Here is a 16,362-nt window from a genome sequence, read left to right on the forward strand (position 1 = left end):
AGCTTTTTCTGAATAGCATCTGCTTTGTCCACAGAATGAATAATACTGTCACACACGTGACTTGTGTCTGTCTCCACATTAACATGTCAGTTCTTGAGAACAGGGGCCTTCTCTGTTGGGCTTTCTGTGTCCCCAGCGCCTGGGACAGTCCCCTCCTTTAGTGATCAAGACTGACCAAATGGATGAAAGATATGGAGGGGCTCTGTGCGTGCCCTCAGAGCTGAGGGGCTCAGGGCAGGACACCATGGTCCCCTTCCTTTCTGACCAACTTTCCCTCCTCCCCTCTCCCCCGTCCAGGCTGAAGAAGGCTCTGAAGTGTCACATCCCAGACCCTTCAGAGTTCTTTGCCAAGCTCAGCTCGGAGCATGGAGGAGATTTCCAGGTAGGTGCCTGCAGGTGGATGGCGGGAAGGCAGCGGGCCAGAGGGTAGGGCATGTGAGGGGTGGGGAGGTGGTGCTCCAGGAGCGGTTTTGCACCTTGTAGAGGAGACAGAATGCAAAGTGGGCAGGCTGGGCCCTCTCCCAGAGCTGGCACCTTTGTTCTCAGGCTGAGTGGCACCTCCTGTGGGAGCCAGGCAGCTTGGGTTCTAATCCCGGCTCCACTACTTCCTGGCTGTGTGAACTTGGGCAAATTGTGGAACCTCTCTGTGCTGTTTCCTTGCCTGTAAAATGGAGGGCAGGTGGTGTTACCATGCATGTGGCCCAACAGCGCTGCCCAGCGTGCAGTCAGTGCTAGCACCCCTGCAGTCAGTCTGCTGCCCACGTTCTCCCCTCCACGAGCTACACAGACCTGCTCCGCAGGGACGGTGCTGCCCTTGGCCTGCCCCAAAGCCCTGGTTCCCAAACAGGCCCATTTTCCAGCGCCCACCTCGTAGTAGCTACTCTCCAAACTTTGCTTAGAGTTGCCTCCCCTCCCCCAGGAGACATCCATTTCAGGAAGGTAGCCTCGAGGTGGAGGGGGATACGGCGGGCTGCTTCTAGCACCCGGCACCCACTCCAGGCTCCCTAGATGGTTAAGGGGTATGAGGTGGGGGTGGAGGGAGGTCAGGAGTAGCTTAGGGGCTGGAAGCCACTTGGAACCATGAGCTGGCTTTGGGGTTCTCTGTCAGGGCTGATCAGGGCCCCTCTGGGATTGCTTGGAAACGCCCAAGACTAGGGACGGCTGACCTGCAGTACTCTTGCTGTGAGGGAATCTGTCTCCTTAAGATCCCTCCTTCAGTCCTAAAGGCAGAGAGCCCCCACCCAGAGAGGCATCCAAGCAACACTTGGCTGACTGAGCCACATAGCGGAAGGGGTTACTGCATGGGAGCTGGGTGCAGGCTGGACTAGGTGCCTCCTCAGACCTCTTCCAGGTGGCAGTCCTGATTCTAGGATGCTTTGAGTGGGAGTGGGGAGTGGGGTCCTTCCTGGAAAGCTGTGAACTACCCCATCTTTGCCCGAGGTCACCCTAGATCTAGATGCCTGGCCAGACCTAGGCTGAGGAGGAGGCATCCCAAAGAGCCCCTGGGGATGCACGGTGTGGCTGGGGCTTGGGGCTGACCAAGAGGCCCCCCTTCTGCATCTCTTCCCCGGGACCCCTGCCTCTAAGGTGCCAAGGCCTGCTGCCCTGTTCATGGACCTGGGAGTGTGTGTGTGTGTGTGTGTGTGTGTGTGTGTGAGAGAGAGAGAGAGAGAGAGACAGAGACAGAGACAGAGACAGAGACAGAGAGAAACAGAGAGAGACAGAGAGCTGGGTTTTTCCTTGTGTCCCCTCCCCCCTGCTTTTTGAACAGAGCCCAGGTCCAGGAAGTGGTTGACCACACACACCTGAGGGGCCCAGGGGAGCCCTGGCACACGAGTGCCAACCGCAGGCCTGGCCTCCCCTCTGTCCACGGGCTCAGCGCGGCTGTCTGGCCCTGCCCCCGCCCCCCCTTCTGTGTCAGAACCCCATCGACCTCTCCCTTCCTAGCTTGCTCTCCTCCGCTGCCATGCTCAGTTTACCCTCGCTGTCTCTCTTCCAGACTTTCTCCTGTGAGGCGTGTGTGCGTACGTGCATATGCGCGCACATGTACATGTGTGTGTGCACGCATGCGTGTGGACGTGCATATATGCTCGTGTGTGCACACGCACACAAGTGTATGTGTGTGGATGCATGTGTGCGTGCATGTGACATCGCAGTCCTGCCCCGGGAACTCGCTCCAGGAGGGAGAAGCAGGACATGTCTCCACCGGTCCGTTCATTTGTCTGAGCCGATTGATTGGGCCCCAGGCCCTGCGCTGGGACTGCTGGGAAAGTGCACCGGGCTGGGAAAGTCCAGCTGCTGAGGGCTCCCAGGGCAGAGGGCTATTGTGGCTCTCAAGTGTCCCACCTGAGTCTCCCCGCACACCGCCCTGGGGGTCCTGCTGCCCCCTGCTGCGTGCTCGGGGACACAGCCTGTGCTGGGCATCCCACCTTCATTTTCTGATTCGACCCCTCCCTGCTGGCTGCAGCAAGAGGGTCCAGAAAGAGGGGGCTAAGTGCAGTGGAAACTGAGGCCCAGACAGGTGCAGTGAGCGGCCTGGGGTCACATGGCTAGTGAGTGCAGGGACAGGGCCGGAATCTGCCTCTCCCAGCAGAGCCCGGGGCCCGCTGGACTCCAGAGCTGGGAAGGTTCTCTCTGCAGGGAGGGGGTGGGGGGGGCGGGGTGAAGGAGGGGCATCAGCTTCCAACCAGGGGTCTCCATGGCAGTGAGTGGGGAGTCGGGGTCCCCACTATAGCCGGCTGTGTGATCAGGACCAGGGCTCACCCAGCGCTGGGCATCCGCAGCGTGAACACGACGGCTCGGAGGGCCTTTCTGCTTTGGCCTGGGTGGGCTGACTCGCACGCTCGTGCCCAACACTGGGGCTCCCCCTTTGCTACGTCCCTGTACTTAGAGCAGTACCGGGCTCATAATAGGTACACACCACCCTGCCCCACACTGAACCAGCATCTTCCCTGAGCACTTACTGTGAGCCAGGAAGGCTTGCGTGGGGACTGGGAAGAAAACACATTCCTGGGGCCAGCCCAGACGGTGACCATGCCAGTGCACGGGTCGGGGGTGCAATCAGGGGGGCTTCCCAGAGGAGGCGGTGTTGCGTGGCCTGCTGGAGGAGGAGAAGGCAGTGTCCGGCATCCCACTCACCCTCCCCCTGATCTTTCTCCTTGCAGAAGTGGCTCTCTTCGCCTTTCCCTTCCTCCTCCTTCAGCCCCAACGGCCAGGTGCCCGAGATCTCCCCACTGGAGGTGCTGGACCGGGACACTAAGCCCATGCAGCTGCTCTGGCTGCAGCAGGACAAGGTGCCCTCACCCTCGCCCAGTGGCCACTCGCTGACCAGCTGCTTCACCAACCAGGGCTACTTCTTCTTCCACCTCCCGGATGCGCTGGAGATTGAGTCCTGTCAAGTCTACTTCACCTATGACCCGTGCACAGAGCTGGACGAGGGCAGGCCTGAGACACCCGAAGGGTCTCCCCTCCCGCCCCTGCCGCATCTGCCGGGCGAGGACGATGCCTACTGCACCTTCCCCCCCGGAGAAGACCTGCTGCTCTTCTCCCCCAGTCTCATTGGTGGCCCAGTTCCCCTGCCTATTGTCCCGGAGTGCACTGGGGCTGGTGAAGAGAACCTGCCCCCCTCCCTGCAGGCAGGGGTTCCCAGACATTGGGTCCCCCAGCCCCTGGGGCCTCTCAATCCAGGAACCCCTGACCTGGTGGATTTTCACTCGCCCCTGGGGCCTGCATTGGGGGATACAGAAGATGAGGTCCCTGCCCCCGACTCTGGGGAAAGGCCTGGCTTCCCCTGGGTCAGCCCTCCCAGGCAAGGTGAGCTCAGGGTCCCCACCTCCTGCCTGACCCTGAACACCGATGCCTACCTATCCCTCCAAGAGCTCCAGGATCAAGACCCGGCTCACTCGGCGTAGACAGCTGCTCCAGGCTGGGAGGCAGGTGGCTGCCCGCTGTTGTCCCGGGCACAGCTGGGAACTCTGCCTTCAAGGCTTGTCTGTGGCTGAGCCACTGGGTGTCTCTACCCAAAGCATCTAACTCAACCCCGCACACTCGAGCTATTCCATTCCCACCCTCCATGCTGCTCCCAACCAGGACCTGCAGGGGAGGTGGCTCTGTGACTTCCTTGCCCCCGTCAGTCCTGGAAGCGCCCAGGTTTTGTTTGAGAAGCTGCTCTCTTCAGGGAGAGTTCTCGTGGGATTGCCCCTGTTTAACCCTACCAAGACTCTTCCCGGACCTCGCACCACTTCTTCGCCTGGCCCTTGGCCCTCCAGCATCGCGTGGAGACGTCCGCTTCTGGAGCCTCCCAGGGGTCCTGCCGACCGCTTGGGGCCTTGTTTGCACAAGCTGTTCTGCACTTGGGGTGCTCACTCCTCGCTCATCTGAGTGATGAATTCTGCCACCCTTCACGTGTCAGTTCTGCTCCCCCTGGGGGGCACGTCTCCTTGAGGGTGCTGAAACTGGAGATTCAGTGCTGGAGGGACCAGCTCTCAGGGTCACCGGACAGCTGGCCAGGAGAGACTTTTCACTACCCCCTTGGGTCTCTTGTGACCCCGGTGAGCCTGGCTAGGCATCCCTCATGCTATGCTTCAGTGTGGGCATGAATCTCCCCCAAAGTGGACTCTAGCTGGATCTTTCCATAATGGCTTCGCAGATAACTCAGGTTGCCTTCACACAAGGGGCGCCGCCACCGCACTGGAGGTCCCTGGTGCCTTGAGTGTATCTGAGTCCAGACTCAGGAAGGTCTGCGTGGGCACTGGCTCTGGCATGCCGGCTGCAGGGGGAAGCTCGCCCCCTTGCCGGGCAGTCCTGCCCCACCCACGCAGCCTTCCACTTGCTTCTCGGTGCTCGCACCACCCCCCTCACTGCCCGCCCCTCTGAATCAGACACTGATGACCCTTGTGATGTCCGTCACAACCTCTCCCCTCTACCAACGACCACAAAGGGCAGGGACTTCACCCCAGCCAACTGAGCAGTGAGGCCACTGCGCCCACACTTATAGACCCTGCTGGTAGCTGGGCACAAGCCTCCAATAGGTTGACCAGAGGCCTATGAGGTGGCTTAGCACAGAAGCCCTGTTCAGTCAGGGGGGTGGGGCCTGAGCAGGCAGATTAAATTGTGTCTCAGTCCAGGGCAGGGGCACCCCGAAGATCTGGTGCACATGGAGATGCTGGAGAGAAGTTGAGGACTGTTAACAGGGGGCCCTGGCTCCCGACACAGAAACTCCTGCCCCATGGTGACTGGGCTTTTACTCAGGAATCCTGTTTCCCTGAAAACTGAAATAAACCCCCCTTTCCCGAGGTTATCTACGTCTTGGATCCTCACCACAGAAGAGCATCATTGTCAGAGCCTCTCACACCCCACCTCCTGCCCCACGACGCTGTGTGTCTTGCTTGGCAAGGCCCCTCGGTCCGGCCTGAGCCAGACCCCGTCTGAGCACTCACACCCTGGCTCTGTGTCCTGAGGCAAACCGGGAAGTTCCTCGGCAAGTCGGTCTCACCTTGAAGGGCTATGGGGAAGGTTACATGTCTCAAGCCCTGGTTACTTGTATTATGTGTTGGTTTGTTTTTAAATGATCTGTATGTGCCGTTCTGTTATGGTTTATACCCAAGAGTCTTTGCAAATCATTTCACTTTTTTTTGATACTTTTATTTAAAGAAAAATCTTTTTATTTCTTCTGTACACCGAAAATTGATATTCACTTTAAATAAAGGTAATTGTGAAAAGTCAAGACAACAAGACAAAATGTTTTGATTGCTTGCCTGCTGAGGGGTCTGTTCTGTCACTTTGTTTAAAGGCGATGTTGAGAAAGCTGTGGAAGACACGCCAGCCCCGGGCAGGGATGTCCAGAGAAAGCCAAAGGACTGTAAAGAAAACAGGCTTTCACCAATAGGAGTCAGATCTATCTTATTGTGTATCTAGCACCCTCTGCACAATCTTATGGTATTATGGGAAAGTATCTCTCTCTCTTTCTCTTACACACACACACACACACACACACACAATTTTTTCACCAGTGCCCTTGACTCTGAGAAGTTGGGCCAGATCCTGGGAGGCAGTCTCTGGTATTCCATAAAGCTACACTTATGGCAGACGTTGCTAACTGACTGCACACGCATGGCAGACATTGCTAAGGGATCACAGTTCTCCCTGCAGAGGAGTGCAGCCTTAGATCCTGTAGGCAGGTTCTGAGCGCTCACCTGTTGCCAACTCTGCATCAGATAATCCCTCGGCTTCCTTCCACGATAGAGGCTATTTTTCCAGAGTCCAGTTTTCCAGGGAGGACAGCTGAGACTGTGATAATGGAGACTGGAAAGCTGAGAGGGCCCTATGAGCAGGTGTGTCCAGGGAACCCAGCTGTCACCACCATGCCCAATGACAGTCACCAGCTGGCAGTGAGCCAATTAAAGGGTTGCCTTATACCAGGCAGAGACGGACTGATGGGCCAGAAACCCTAGTGTGACGTGCCCAGGGTGGATAGAGTTTGGCCCTGGACAGGGATGTCCGGGGAGGGTGCAGATGACAGGGGTGGGAGGGGTGAAGGGGGTATGGGCTGGCCTGGGTCAGGTTGCAGGAACGAGGAGCTGCACCAGCTGGGGACCAGGCAGCTGAGGGACCTGGAGAGGCTGGCAGGTGTGGAGAGAAAAGTGAAGGGGGACAGGAGGCAGATTAGGGGATACGAGAAAGGGAGGAGGGATGAGAGGACTTCCAGCTAGTCTGGTTGCCAATTTACTGAGCTGTATTTGTCCCTTTACGTCTGCATCTCCTCCGTACTAATGTTCTCCCCCTACTGGCTGGCTCCCTCTCCAAGCAGGTCCTAATAGCCAGGGGAGAAGTCTGATAGAAACAGTCCGTGACTGGGATGGGTGACCTGCCACTGTCCTCCTAATTATTGACATCTGCATAACACCCATGGTCAGGAAGCACATTGAGAAGTGGCAAGGTGGGCCTCCCCTGGTGGCGCAGCGGTTGAGCGCTGGGCTGGGAAGCTGCCCACAGCCTCTGCAGTGCTGGTTCGATCCCCGGCAGCCAGCGAGGGTCCCACTTGGTGTGCAGACCTCTCCTGCCATGCCCACTGCTCCCCTCAGCAGTGTATTTCGTCAGTCTGCTTGTTCTGTTCCCCGCTCTGGCTCTCGTGAATTCTCTCACCCTCCCGCGCTTCTGACTGTACCCAGTGCTTGTATAAATAAATAAATAAATCTTAAAAAAAATAAAGAATGATTAACTCAACCAAATATTTAAAAAAAAAAAAAAAAGGAAGAGAAAAGTGGCAAGAACGCTAACAATTCTATCCTGACACTGCCAGGCACTCCCCAAGCATCGTCCTCCGTCACCTGAAAAGGACGCTGTGAGGCAGGTGTTATGTTCTCCAATTTGCAGATCAGGAAACTGAGGCTCTAGAGGTTAAAGACACCAGCCGATGGTTGGTAGAGCCGGCATTCAAGCTCGGGCCATTGGTGCTTTCCACATGCAAGGCTGCGGGGGAGACAGTTATATCAAGTCAATGAAATATAATAAAAGGGAAGAGAACCTCATTCTAAGCTTCCTGAGAAGCAATCAAAAAAACGCAGCCACATTCCACCAGCCACCCGCCCCTTTGATCCCTCTGAGTCCCGCCAGGGTGGTCTTACTCACCCCGCCATACCCCTGCCTAAACTGCAGTGACTCTCTCTGTTTTGAGGACAATGGCCCGCTGCCCCGCTGTGATGGTTTATAACTGGGGGCCCTCAGGCGGGGCCGTTCTGCTCTCGTGCCTTGGCCTCCCCATGCATGAATGGGGCATTCAGATTGGATGATTTCTAAATGCTTTCCTGGCCCTGATATTCTGTGGTTCAGGTGTCACACGGAACGTGGCTTGTGGCTGGGCCTTCATGCTCTTCACTGCACGAGTGAAAGGCTGGGCTGGGCGGGGGGAGGGCATGTGGGGATGCGGGCAGGCACCACGGTGCCGTGCGAAGCAAGGACTCCACTCCCAGGCTCCTACGCTTCCCTGGGGACCCACCCAAGTCTCTGCACTTCTGGGAACCCTCTGAGCCCTTCCAAGTGGGGTAGATTCCTTCCTCCCGCTCGCCTCTCCCGAGCTACCTCTGTTATAAGCATCTGCTGTGAGCCAGACACTGTGCTAGATTCTGGGGACAAAACAGCGATAATAATAACCACGAAGAGAAGCAGCCGGAGCCACGTTGGCACAAACCGTCACTGGGCAGTAGCGGGTGAGGAGACGCGGGGTCTCTGAGCTGGAAGAAGGAAGGTGGAGTGTGGGGGATTTTAGTGAGGGGGCTCAGCCAGAGCTCGGCAGGCTTTGGAAACAGGCGGGGGATAGTCTTGTGAGAGAAAGTCATTGTTTTTGTGGATGAGCAACCACTGTTTGGCCACTGGGGTCCTATCCGCAGGCAGTGAGGACGGCACCCTGTGGGCTTGAGGACCTGTGAGGCCCCGTGGAACATCCTGCCCCTGCATTTAGCGCCCGCACCGGGCCCTGGTCTAACAAGCGCACGGTGTTATTAAGTCGCTTAATCCTCAGAACAGGCCATGGGGGACGAGGGAGGTCCACATCTGCCCACCTCTCAGACAAGAGGGTGAGGACACAGGGGCTGACTGGCCTGAGGCTGCTCTGCTGGCCCAGGTGGAGCAAGGATTTGAACCAGGTGGTCCTTGGCACCAGGCGCGCTTCCGCTGCTCCGAAAGGGCGTGCTCACGAGCCTCTCGGCCGCCTTGCAAGAGAGGAGTGGCCACGACTCCATGCGCTCTGTCCAGAGGAGGACAGGAGGCCGCGGGAGGACGGCCCCATGTCCCAGGACACGCAGCGTGTTTGGAAGGGGCAGGAGGGGCCTGGAACCTGGGCTCCCACCCCCACACCCTGCTGTCCACGATCTCTTTCATGGGGGGTGGGATTGGGGGTTGGGTTGTTGATTAAACTTGAGCTCAGTACCAGTGACCGCGGCCTGCCCCGTGGCAGCCCCGGGACATCCCCTTGGCTGCTTGCGCAGAGATAGTTTCCACTGCCGCGGACAGGCACGACAGACTCGCTGTTCCCATTACAGCCCGGGGAGGGGTGACGCAGGGCTGTGGGAAAGCAAGGCAGGAAGTGCTGAGTGGAGAGACAGAGTGGGGGAGAGAGGTGGCCCATCTGAATTCCAGGAAGCCAGGATGTGGAGGGGAGGGAGGAGCCGGTGGGAGACACAGGACCTGTGCCGGCTGCCGTGCGGGCCGCAGCCGGAGAGGAGGCCTGGGGCAGCCGTGCGGGAAGGGGAGCGACTGTGGAGGGCAGACAACTAAACCCACAACCACACCTGCCCTGCGTGGAAGGAAACCAACCAGCGCCCCATCAGCGCAACCTCTGCTGGAAATGCCCAGCTCGGGAGGGCTCCTAACGTGGCGGGGCGGGAGAGATGGGCACCTTATGGGCTCTAGCAAGAGGCGCTTAAGGGCGCTGCAGCCAGTTTGGGATACTGCTGGTCAGGAATGGCTCTTGGGAGAGGAAGCAAGTGTTTTAGAGTCGTTCATTCATTCGCTCACCGTGCGCCTTCACGAGATTCCACGGCGTGCAGGAGTGAATAGCGCTGGGGCCGTCCTGCCCTGAGACCCCAGTGGCCCCCTCGGGGTGGCAGGTGTGGTGGTTGAAGCACTGACTCTGGCGCTGGGCAGCCTGGGTTAAAGCCCGGGTCTACCACCTACCAGCTGGGACCTTGGGCAAATGCCTAAAACCTCTCCGTCTCAGCTTTCTGACTGGGAACGGGGGAACTACCAGGACTGTCGAGAGGAAAGAAGTGAACGTGTGGAAAGAACAGGGAGGGGCAGCCCAGGGGCCTGGGGGCTCTGCCCAGGGGCATCGGTAGAGGCCAGAGACCAGGACCTGGCGCTGGGCAGAGGGTGAGGGGTCTAGGAGTGGTGGGCATCAGGGAGGGAGGGGTACAGACCTGGGAGGAGGTGACGGGAGGTGGAAAAGGACCACAGGTTTGGGTGGTGAATATGCGGGAGCTGGGGGGTCGGGAAGGGGCACAGCTGGCCCTGGAATCTGCTCACACTCACCGCACAGGCCGCACGTGCACAGGTGCCTGATGTTTCCGTTAAACCAAAACTCCAGCTTGGAACTGAGATTCCTGCCCTGATTACCCAAAGGAGTGGGGGACATGGATGCTGATTAGCCAGGCTCAGCAGGCCAGGGCGTACCTGGGTCGAGATGGCCCGGAGGGGGATAAGAAACTCTGGGGGCTAAACGTGCCCAATCCAGGAACATCAACCATGACCGGCTGTTGTGACAAACTGGCTCACTGTGACTGGCTGTCTTTGTGAAGCTCACTATGAAGCAGCCAGCGAAAGAGATGTCAGACCAATTCCCAGGGTTATGTCTGGTGTTCTCTCAGATCACTGGCGACCTGTAAACTAAATAGATTTAATTTATAAAATAGATTTAATTCCTCTTTTTGGAGGTGACAGGCATCAGGTACGGTCATTTCTGGCAGCAAATACATGAGTTTGAATTCACCGGGCCTCATTTCTGCATGTGGAGGTTAAAAATGGCGTCCACAGAAAGGGTTGTTGTGGGCAGTAAGATCTCCGTAGAGCGGGGCTCGGGCCTGGCACAGAGTGGGTGCCGTGCATAGTGTCAGCCACCCTGACGGTGTCAGCACACCCCTGGCATGGAGGCGAGGGCAGGGCGCCCTCCCAGCCCCGACGCCTCCCTGGTACCGGGCGAGTCAGGCCCACTTCGTCTTCGGCCCTCTCCAGCCCAGCATTACCATCCCGTTCAGCGGGTCAGGGGTGGTGGCTTGGGAGCTGATGTGATGTCTGCCGGGTCACCAAGCAGCGGAGGGACTGGCATGCTGCCCAGGTTCTCTGACTGCCAGCTCCCACCAGAGCCTAGTCACTTGTCCATGCAAGGCCTGTGCCTCCTTTCTGGTCAAGTATGCTGTGCCCCCCTCAAGCCTCATGGCCAGGCCTCCAGGTGGCTTCTCTGGAGACTGAGTGGGCTGAGGGGGCCAGGACACAGCATCAGGGTGAGATGCAGATTTCCAGGGAACTGCGAGGTCTTTGTCCCCTATTTTTGTGTGAGTGTGTTACTTCTAGAGGACAAGGGTATCCAGGCCTTGTTGTTGCCCTGTTGACAGAGGGAAGCTCCATGGCAGAACAGGCTGCCTGCACCCCCACCCCCGAGTTCTTGGGGAGTTGGCTTTCTGCCCGCCCCCTTACCAGGCCCTGCCCCCCAGGGCCGTGGCTGATCGATGGCCGAAGGCCAGGTGGCCGACAAGTACAGAGGACAGTGATTGAGCAAGATCTGCCTTTCAGACTGTTAGCACCTGCCTGCCTAGGCCAGGGCCTGGGGTGCTCTGCCTTCTAAAGGACTGGGGGGCGTGGGAGGAGGGGTGGGGACAGGGTTGGATGGAGGAGGAGAAATTGCTAGAGCTGGGGTGAGGTAGGCTGGGCCTTGGCCCCAGGTTGTGGTGGGCAGGGGGCTGAAACAGGAGAAGGTGAGGGAATGGTGGTCCCCACCCAGAAACCCGGAGCTACCTCCTGCCCCAGCCCAGCCCCCTGGCCCCGAGGTGGGGGTCACTGCACAGGGCTTGCCTGGGGTTCCCTGGGCACCACACCCACCACGATGGACAAAACCTGAGGACACACATGACCTTCCTACCCCCACGCTCACCCGGGGATACTCAGGCCTGCAGCAGACACCTTAAAGGACAGTGCAGGCCTACGCTGGCATGCATGAGTGACACATGCGAGGTGCTGCATGGTAGGTACACACAGCAACCTTTCTCCCTTTCACCTGTTCCTCAGTGCACATGGCAACATGTCGCAAACACGCCTCACATTCCACACACACCCCTCACACACCTCACACACACCTTACACTCCACACACACCTCACGCTCCACACACACACTTCACACTGATATACACACCTAACACTACACACACAGACTCTGGGACCCACATGCCATGCAGAGTGTCAGGTGTGTGACTCCTCACTGGCATGAGCACCCTTTGACCTCACACAGCCAGAGAGGCCTGGCTGTCAGCATGTGCTTTGGGGCCCCTGGCCAGACCCCCTTCCCGGTGGCTCTGCTCAACTCCACTCTTCTTTTTTTAAAAGATTTTATTTATTTATACAAGAGCTGGGGTACAGGCCAGATGCACGGAAGAGTGAGAGGATTCACCAGAGACAGAGTGGGGAGCAAAACAGGCAGACGGACCGAAAGCACTGCTGAGGGGAGTAGCAGGTGAGGCAGGAGAGGTCTGCCACGCCATGTGGGTATCTCCCTGACTGGCCGGGAATCGAACCCACACTGCAGAGGCTGCAGACAGCTTCACAGTGCTGCGCTCAACCCGCTGCACCACCAGGGAGGCCCTCGACTCCACTCTAGCAATGTCCATGTTCTAGTAGATGCATCAAAAAATGCAAAAACAAGCAGTTTAAATAAATGTTAATAACAGTTTCCATATGTCATCCCAGAGCCCTGGTGCGCTCAACTCTACCCAACAGTGTGTTGGATTTAGCCCAGGACAGCCGACATGGCTGCGTTTCTGGTGTGGTCACAGGCAGAAGCATGGCGAGCCCTTGCGCTCTTGGCACCACACCTTGGAAACATGGTATTCATCTCACCTGCACGGCCCGTCCCAGTTAGAGGGGCCGCTTTCCAGGTGCTTGAGTGTTTCATGTGGCCAGTAGCCACCAAAATGGACAGCACAGCTCTATAGAATCAGGCAGCTCTTAAGACAACCTCCGGCTAAATAGAAAATGGCACCAGGCTCCGCCCCCACCCCGCGCGCCTCTCAGTCCCCAGACCACACAGGCCAACTTCCTTTCTTCTTGGCCTGGTGGCTCCCTGGCCTCAGCTGTCCAGGTAAGAAGACCATGTGAGACCCTGCCTCTGCACAGCCCCCGTCCTCAGCGGCCCCTACCTCGTCCTCTCACGGAGGGGGCTGTCACCAGGCAGGGATGTCACCAGGCAACAGGCCTCGGGGGAGAGCTCAGATCTCCACACCTGCCTGCCAGCCTCTCGGGTGCCCATGGGGCGGGGCAGGGTGGGGCGGGGCCGGGTAGGCACCGCTGTCTCCCGCCTCCTGCCTGTTTACCTGTGCTCAGTCACAGTGCCATTCCAAAACCGGCAAGAGGCCCATGGAGCCTGGGGCCACAGGCCACAGGGGACAAGGGCCAGACACCCTGCTCATGGCTCCGGGCCATTGATCCATCCCAGGCTGGCTAGGTGGGGGTGGGGAGACCTTGACCTGGACAAACAGAGGCTCTGAGGCCTGCTTGCAGGCCCGGGACCCACCTGCCACTCCCAGAGGTAAGCGGGGGGCTCCAGGACAGGGAACCGGGTCTATGAATGACCCGGTGATAGTGTCCACTCTGAGAGCTGGGCCTGGATCTCTGAGGTTCTGAGACCAGGGCTGCTGGGCTGCACCGGCCAGAGAGTGACAGCTAAGCCAAAGGTGAGGGGTCCACAGAGCAGGGGTTGGGGCAGGACAGGGTGGAGCCTGGCCTAGCGTGCAGATGAGCACAGGGCAGCAGGCGGCTTTAGGTTCGGGGTACCGGGAGGCCTGGAGATCAGGTGGGGCTGGTGGACTCTGGGGCAGGGTCAGCGCAGGGCAGAGGCCAGCTCTTAGCAGACCACCCACCCTACTCGGCAGAACTGGACATGCTGCCCCTGTGCCACTCCACATCCAGTCCCCCCACCCTGGGCTCTCTGATGAGGGAGACAGGGCAGAGCCCCAACCTGTGCTCAGCATGGACCCTTAGCTCACAGCTCAGTGTGGTGGGCAGTTGGCCATGTCTGTGTGTGTGTGTGTGTGTGTGTGTGTGTGTGTAGTGAGAGTTCGTGCATTGCAGCTAGATGGGTGTGCCTCACTGTGTCTCCATTTGTGTGAGTTTCCAAGCGTTCATGGGGGAGGGACTTTCACTCACTCCCCCCATTCGGACACAGTCATGGTGGCTGGCGGCAGGGACCGCCCCGAGGCCCCCGCCGTGCCGTCTCTCTGTAGGCCCTAGGTCAGGGTCGCTGCTCTGCCCCGCTCGGCTCTGCCCTGCCCTGGCTCCTTGGCCTCGGGGAGATTGTTTCAGCAGTCCGTACCGCCGCTCCTCCAAGCAGAGCTCAGAAAGCAATCACCCAGGCCCAGGAGGCACAGCACAGGGCAGGCATGAGGAGGAGGCGCAGGCTGGGCCCCCAGCTCAGCTGCCAGTGGGCAGACTGGCATCCTCTAGCGGTGGGAAGGGCAGGAGCCCTTGCTCCGCACAGCTCACAGCAGGGAAGAGACAGAGGGCACCTGAGCTTCTCCCCAGTGGAGTCTCCAGAAGTGCCAGAAAGATAAGTACAGCTGTGAGAGGGAGTGGTGAGGAAAGACCTCTGGAAGTTTCCATTTGAGCAAAGACCTGAAGGAGGTAAAGGAGTATGCCATGAGGTCAGCTAAAGGAAGAGCGTTTTGGGGGGAGCAGCCAGGGCCAAAGCCTGAATCAGGGGGTACTTGATAAACTGAAGTTCTGGCAAGGCGCTGGAGCCGCTGCCACAGAGGGAGGGAGAGGGTGGAAAGAAATGCCAGGCCACAGGCTGTAGGGCCTCCGGCGCCCCGATAAGGGCCCTGGTTCTGCTCCTAGGAGGACGGAGCCTGCAGAGCCAGGCCCACCCATGCTAGGGGGTAGTTCATGGGGTGGGGAGGCTGGAGGGTGATGCCACTGGCTGGTGCAAGAGTTACAGTGGGCGATGGCGGAGCCATGGAGGTGCTGAGGAGGGAGGAGTTGTATCACAAGACGGGCCTGGCAGGGGGAGCTTCAGTCTACCATCGCCGCCGTCCATCTTCTGCTGGGCTATCAGCTCCGAGAGGACGAGAATGGGGTCTCACGTCCACCACTGTGCCTCCCAGGTCTCACCCTGCATAACTCTAGGTCTTAGTCGCCTCTGGCTCCCCAGGGAGCACAGCACCCGAATCAGACGAGCACCCGAGACCGGCCGCTGTGTCCAGGCCCCTGGGCCTCCGCCTCTGCCAGCTCCCAGCCGCCAGGTCCTGCTCCTGCAGGCAACGCCTATGGGGCAGAGCTATGGTCTGGGAGCCGGGGACTCCGGGCTCTCATCCATTCATCCTGTTGTGGAGCATTCACTCACACGGCAGCCCAGGCCGGGTTCCACAGGAGCCGGGGGTGAACAAGACCCAGAAAGACACTTTCCTGGTAGGGTGAGCAGCAAAGTCAGAAGTCACGTGTGTTGTCTGATGAAGGGCTGCCCAGGGATGAGGTGGCTCAACTCCCTGGGCCAGGGACCTACTGCCCAGCCGGCACCTTGGGGCCTCCTTGGCCCCTGGCCCTCAGGCAGAGGCTGCGGCTGCATAGACACGTCTCGCGGGCCCGCAGGGTGCGTGGTGGAGCCACAGCAGGGGTCAGCAGCCTGCCGTGGGGGGTCTTGGGTGCCGCAGCAAGGGAGTGGGTGAGCGGCTGGAGGCGGGCAGGGGACGCTCTCGGTGACTGCGAGAAGGACGAGGTGGACGAGGGGGTGGGAGGCAGGCACCCAGCCAGAGGCTGCCAGCAGCGCAGGCGGGAGAGGCTCCAGGCCCGGCGAACTGTCCCACCGTGTCTAAGCCCTGGTTCTTACACGATGGGGTTTCTGGGACACTCGGTCCCCCCAGAAGGTACCAAGGGTGTTTATGAGGGAGGCAGCAGCAGCATGAAGGCCCAGTCTGGGGGATGCAGAGCGGGTGGAGCGTGTCCTACCTCACTGTTCCTCCTGGTCCCTCCTCTAATGCTCTGGGATCTCCTGTGAGTCTCAGTTTCCCGCAGTGATGTTGTGTGAGGCAGTAGAGCCTAGTGGTCAGGGCGCTGCTCTGGAGACAAACCTCTAGGGGTGCAGCCTGATGCTGCTGCTGACCAGCTGCCTGACCTGGGCCAAGCTGCTCGCCCTCTCTGTGCTTCAACTTACTCATCTGTAAAACAGGGGTCATGAGAGAACCTGCGCATAGGGGCCTGAGGGGCTTACGTGACAGAGTGAGTATAAATGTCAACTATTGTCACCTCTGTGCCCCCAAGTCCCTACGGCTCTATGAGTCATCCCGAAATAGCTCCTTGGTGACCCAGACTCAAGAGTAAAACAGGAGTGTGGCTGCCCCTGGGGCTGAGAGAGCTGAGGCTCTGCCCTGGGCCCAGCTCCCCCATGGAGGCCCCCTCAGGGCGGGGGGACAGCCAGCTTCTCACCAGGAGTGCTGTGGACACTTCAGGCAGTGGGCAGAGCTGCCCACCCATCAGGGAGATTTACCCTCCTTGCCTTGACTGGGAGCCGAGCCAAGAGGAGTGATGGGTAGGGAGCGGGAGCAGGGGGGACAGACGGGGGTGGGGAGCCTTATTTCCAGATGGGAAGACTGCAAGAGGAGCTCTGTTTC

General features: G+C 59.1%; 1 protein-coding gene across 4 annotated transcripts in view; it reads left to right on the forward strand.

Annotated features, from left to right (window-relative positions):
- The window catches only part of IL2RB (interleukin 2 receptor subunit beta), a 28,923-nt gene extending 23,252 nt beyond the window's left edge, over positions 1-5,671 (forward strand). For all 4 annotated transcript variants that reach the window (XM_054696050.1, XM_037513623.2, XM_054696051.1 and 1 more), the window contains 2 exons: positions 298-382; positions 3,165-5,671. In XM_054696050.1, coding sequence (XP_054552025.1) covers positions 298-382; positions 3,165-3,911 — 832 coding nt within the window. In that variant the 3' untranslated portion in view covers positions 3,912-5,671. The remainder of the gene's footprint in view (positions 1-297; positions 383-3,164) is intronic.
- Positions 5,672-16,362: the final 10,691 nt, after the last annotated feature.

The sequence above is a fragment of the Talpa occidentalis genome, unplaced genomic scaffold, assembly GCF_014898055.3.
Source record: "Talpa occidentalis isolate TD23 unplaced genomic scaffold, MPIMG_talOcc4v2.1 talOcc4.16, whole genome shotgun sequence".
Lineage (NCBI taxonomy): Eukaryota > Metazoa > Chordata > Mammalia > Eulipotyphla > Talpidae > Talpa > Talpa occidentalis.